Source organism: Arachis ipaensis, chromosome B6, assembly GCF_059453495.1.
Source record: "Arachis ipaensis isolate K30076 ecotype BB chromosome B6, ASM5945349v1, whole genome shotgun sequence".
Lineage (NCBI taxonomy): Eukaryota > Viridiplantae > Streptophyta > Magnoliopsida > Fabales > Fabaceae > Arachis > Arachis ipaensis.
In genome coordinates, this window is record NC_142441.1 from 4,263,154 (window position 1) to 4,268,634 (window position 5,481).

General features: G+C 41.9%; 1 protein-coding gene across 1 annotated transcript; it reads left to right on the plus strand.

Annotated features, from left to right (window-relative positions):
- Positions 1–3,623: 3,623 nt before the first annotated feature.
- Positions 3,624–4,343, plus strand: LOC148554447 (uncharacterized). Its single transcript, XM_088490321.1, has one exon. The coding sequence runs from the start codon at positions 3,624–3,626 to the stop codon at positions 4,341–4,343; it is 720 nt and encodes a 239-aa protein (XP_088346447.1).
- The last annotated feature ends 1,138 nt before the right edge of the window (positions 4,344–5,481 follow it).

The following is a 5,481-nucleotide window of genomic DNA, read 5'->3' on the forward strand; positions in this document are numbered from 1 at the left end:
TCCCCTTGTAAGTTGGGTTAGCACTTTACAGATTGTAATCAGGAAGATTATAGTGAAATTCCATCATGTTTGTGATGGAGACTGGATGTAGGTTGCACTACACTTAGCAGCCGAACCAGGATATATCTGGGTGTAATTTTCTCTCTTCTCTACTCCATTTCTGTTTCTACTGCACAGAGGCTAGTACTGAAAATTATCTCATGCCAAGTGACGAGACAAAAAGAAAAATCTCGTGCCAAGTGACGAGACAAAAATAAAAGTCTCGTGGCTAGGGACGAGACAAAACTCAAAAAGTCTCCTGAAGTTAATTCAAAGGCCAGCAAGTGTCACTAAGCAAAAAAAGAGGGCTAAAATTCAACCCCCCTTCTCTTAGCCACTGAAACCATCAATATATTTAAATTTAATTGAATTTTAATATACGTAAAATTTTAATCAATCTGCATTATTCTTATATTGATAAATCTCCATCGATCTGTAGTCTTATGACAATATATATTATTAATAAATTAATAATATTATTGATACTTCGAGTTTGTTGAGTTTATAAATGGTCTACATATATATATATATATATATATATATATATAGTATTAGTAGCCTACTCATAGTGTAGTTTAGTGCAAAAATATCAAATAGAATTTGTTCATACTCTGACCCAAATGATAATCCAGGCCCAAATAAATTAAAAGGCCCAATCCTAAAAATTGGCCTTCACTGCCTATTCGACCTCCATAAAGAGGTCGGGATCCACGCCAGTAGGCAATTAGCACCTTTCTAAGTGAATAACCGCCTCCGTAAATCTCTCACTCACTTCTAGAGGAGAGATCTTAACAACCCTAGGATAAAGGGACGGTCCACCATCAGAAGCGGAACTACTCCAACAGTGGTTATTGGCTCATCACCTATAAATAAACTGACACCCCTCAGGTATACTTAAGTCCAATATTTTCTAAACCTGCTTATCCCTTTGCTGACTTAGGCATCAGAGTGTTTTTGCAGGTACCACCCCCACTCCTTCAAATACACAACTCGGACGGCGGCTCCCCGAACATAGTACGAGTCGGTGACCACCTTCCTTTTAAACTTGGGCCTTCCCTTATGGCCCAATCCACCGGTTTAAGGTAAAACCCCGGAACAGAATTATTAATTTAGTTTAGAGAGATAAAAAACTAAAGTTGTTATTACTCAAAAATATTTTATTATATATCAAATAATGTGTTCATTAGTTTCCAATTTATTGTGAAAATTATCTAGATCATAATACTAATAATATATCATAGGATTATTATTATTAATGTATTAACCTTATTTTAATGCTTATTATTTATATATTTAAAAATTAGATTTGAGAGTTATTTATTTAGTTTCATAATTGTTACGATGGGTAACCGGAAATTAATGGGCTGGACGGTATTGGTTGGCCCAATCGTATGAGAAAGGAGGCCTGTAGATGGATTGACGATCCACGGGCTCCGTCCGACCTGTTCGTGAGAGGTGAGAGGGGGTGGTACCTGCAAAGACACTCCGATGCCAAAGTTAGCAAAGGGATTAAGCAGGTTTAGAATGTATTGGAACTTAGAGATACCTGAGGAGTGTCAGGGTATTTATAGTGGTGATCCAATAACCACCGTTGGAGTAGTGCCACTTTTTTAGGGTACTAACCGTCCCTTTATCTTAGGGAGGTTAAGATATGGCTCCTAGAAGTGGTTAGAGAGATTCTAGGGGCAGTTACTCATTCAAACGAGTGTTTATCTGCCAGCTAACTCTCATCCCCAACTTCATTAGAGTAAGTCATGGTAGGAACCGACTTCCTGGGAAGAATTGGGGTGAAATGCGGGGCTCATCCTTTAGGATTGGGCCTTTTATTTAGACCTGGGCCTTATCATTGGGCCAGGGTATGAACAGTGCCCCTACTCGAGCCCAATTTTTTAAGATTTGGGTTCGAGTATTCCACTCGGGGTTGTAGCCGACTTGTTGGGGGACCGACGTGATGGTCTAAAACCGACGTGACTTTTCGTGACCTTTTGGTTCTGACAGTTACGTCTAATCAGGCGTCGCGTCCGTTAGGGATGTGCGTAGGGATTGATGGTCTTGGTAACAGTGCGTCTTTATTAATGACTGCCCCGTTTTTACCATTGTGCCCCTAACGTACTTATATATACCTTCCCTCTCTTTCCTTGTTTCGTTTCCGCGATTTTTCAAATTTCCTCTTCATCTGTTCGCGCTGCACTCTTGTGTTCGAAGGCTTTTACTTCCTCCAACCCTCATTTTCAGATAAAGGTTAGTTTTTTCCCCTTCTGTAATATGCTTTTCTATTTGCATGCCTTTATTTTGTAGATAGATAGGTTGGTTTGTAGACTTCCGTTTAGTTCCGTATTCCTTCCCTTTAGAGACCGTGTTTTTTGATTTTCCTTTTTTTTTTCCTTGTAGGTTTTTGTCACCTTTTTAAGAAAAGAAAATGGCTTCCGTAGATGTTCTTTCTCAGTGGGTTGATGTCACGGTCCTAGGGGAGGAACCTTCGGTCGATACTGAGTTTATCACCCACCTTCGTACTCGCCACAGAATTTGTACTTCTGAGGAGGACGAGCCGAAGTATGAGTTGGTAGTCCCGGGTCCAGAAGACCGGGTTTGCTTCGGGAGGGCCAATGAAGCAGCCCCTCATTTTTTCTTTATGTATGAGTGTATGATCACCCGTTTGGGTGTTTTTCTTCCTTTTTCAAATTTTGAGATGTCTGTTTTGCATCACTGCCAAGTTGCCCCTACTCAACTTCACCCCAATTCTTGGGGTTTTTTGAAAATTTATCAACTTATTAGCCAAGCTTTGGAGTTCCCGACCTCTTTGAAGATTTTTTTATATCTTTTTCATATAACCAAACCCTTTAGTGGGTTAAATAATAAGCAACAGTGGGTGTCTTTCCGAGCCATACAGGGTCGGAGAGTCTTTACCCTTTTTGACGAATCTTTTCATGACTTTAAAAATTATTTTTTCAAAGTGCAAGCTGTAGAGGGTCACCACCCCTTTTTTCTGGATGATACTTCTTCTCCTCGCTTTCCCCTGTACTAGTTGGAGGCCTCCCCCTGTGAGAAATATGGTCTGGATGACCTAGACGAAGTGGAGGCGGCCGTTGTGGGGTTCCTCTGAGAAGTGTGGGGGAGGGCCCCATATCTGGACACTAAAAAATTCCTCCAGGGGTCTCCGACTTTTATCCAGGCGCAACTAGGTAGCTTTTGTTTTTCTAATTTACTTCCGACTTGTGATTTCTTGTACCGACTTGTTTGACTTTTAGTTACTTCTTGTTTTTGTAGAGATGGCGAAGAAGAATGCTCAGGAATCTTACCAGAGAGTCCAGGAGGCCAAAGCAAGGTCTCGAGCCAGGACTGGTGGCTCCAAGGCGGTTATCTCTCCTCCTCCTCCTCCTCCTCGGAACATTGGGACTCCTTCCCAGCCCATTGTGATTTCTTCTTCAGCTTTCTCTCAGCCGCCCCCCTCCGCCCGACCTTCTCCTGAGCCCGAGAGGAGGAAGCGCAAGACTTTAGAGTCTGGCTCTTCTTTTGAGGGTGAGGTTAAGGCGGATGCCCTTGCATTCGTCCGAAAGTACATCTACCCCCATGCTCATATGAGGATGGATGATGTATCTGTTCGGAATCACCTTACCACTTTGGTTGAGGAGAGTCTCAGGGCGGCGGGTATTTGTGGTAAACTCTTAGATATTTTTGAGAAGGCTCCTCTCAGCTCTTTGGGTTCAACCTCGAAGGTTGAGGAGCTGGAAGGAAGGCTTCTTGTATATCAAGAGCATGAGAGGGGGTTGAAGGAGGAGGTCGCCAAGCTGAGGGAGGAGAGAGATGGCCTTCGGGAGAGGGAGAGGAAGTTGCAAGCCCAATGCAACATGGAGGTGGGCCTGAGGAAAACAGCGCAGGACAGCTACCAAAGTTTATTTGAAGATCTTGTGTCTGTGAAGAATGATTTGCTGAATTCTCGGAAGGCATATACCGAGTTGGAGGACTCTATTGCTGAGGCTGCCGAGGAGGCTTGGAGGATCTTTAAGGAGCAAGTTGGAGTCATTGCTCCTGACTTGGATCTTTCTCCTTTGGATCCTGACAAAGTTGTCCTTGACGGTGCCATAGTTGATCCCCCTGCTCCTATGATCGTTTCTGAGTCAGAATTGAAGACTCGGGGGCAGAGGATCATTGAGTCCCCTCCTCACTCAAAGGACGTTCCGAGTTCTTCAGCAGTTCCTCCGACTTCCTCTTCGTCTCCTATGGATGCCTCTTTCCCTGGTCCTAGTGGCGCTCTTCCTGACTCTGGTGGTGGTGATCCGTCTACTCCTCTTTCGAAAAAGTAATTTGTTGGCTATTTGGGGGCCCGGCCTGTGGGTTCCCCCCTTTTAAACTTTTTATTTGTGTTTGGTGGTGTTTGAACAATTTGCTTCTGGCCTTATAAGGCCGTAAACAAAATATTTAAAATACTTGTTTTTGATAAGGGTTTAAGTTAACAAAAATAAATACCCCTTCTTGGATAAGGGTCTGATGTTAATAATAAATACCCTTTTTTGGATAAGGGTTTAAGTTACCTTATGCGTGCATGCTTTTTGATAATGATTTTTCAAACTCCCCTTGATCTTTTCTGAAAAACCTTTTGGCTTGTCTGTTTTTCTGAACCTTTTTGTTTTAAGGATTTTTAGGACAACTTTCTAACCTTTTCCTGGGTTTTTTCGATCTCTTTTGTTTATTCCTCGTGCTCAATTTTGTTTTATTGAGTTTTTATGACTTAGGCTACTTTTGTGATTCATTTTTGTTTTACTCGGTTTCTTATCTCGACTTATGAGTCGGAATGTTTCCGAGTTTATCATGATCAACCTCTGTAACCTCTTTACACCGACTTGTACCTCGTCGTTTTATCCTGACGACCATCTAGGTCGGTTCATGGGATTTTCACGTTTTGTCGAGCTTAAGTCGGCGCGTTTCGTCGAAAGAAAGAGAAAACAAAGAAGGAATTTATAAGAGATATTTGTAAGATGAAAAAGATCTTTATTAATTGGGGAGGTACCTTATTGCTACTAAGGGTTTTTGACAATCTATTTCCCTTAGCCTCTACTATGATGCCTCGTTAAAAACCCTTCTCCAGAAAAAACCCTTTGATTTTTGGGAAAAAATCATGAAGTTGGGAAAAGAGTACATCAGGGAGTAGAGTTCGCTTTTAACTGTAGTACCTTTTCATATTACAAGCATGCCACGACCTTGGTAACTCGGTTCCGTTCAGGTCGGTTACTTTATAATAAACTTTTCCTAAGACCTCATTGACTTTGTATGGTCCCTTCCAATTTGCAGCGAGTTTTCCTTCCCCTGATTTGTTGACTCCAATGTCGTTTCTGATTAAGACCAAGTCATTCGGGGTGAATGCTCTTCGAATGACTTTTTTGTTGTACCTTGTAGTCATCCTTTGCTTCAACGCTGCTTCTCTTATCTGGGCTTCTTCTCGGA

Bases quoted from the DNA above. Each gene is read 5' to 3' on its own strand.
- LOC148554447 (XM_088490321.1), top strand. From the start codon at position 3,624: ATGGATGATGTATCTGTTCGGAATCACCTTACCACTTTGGTTGAGGAG.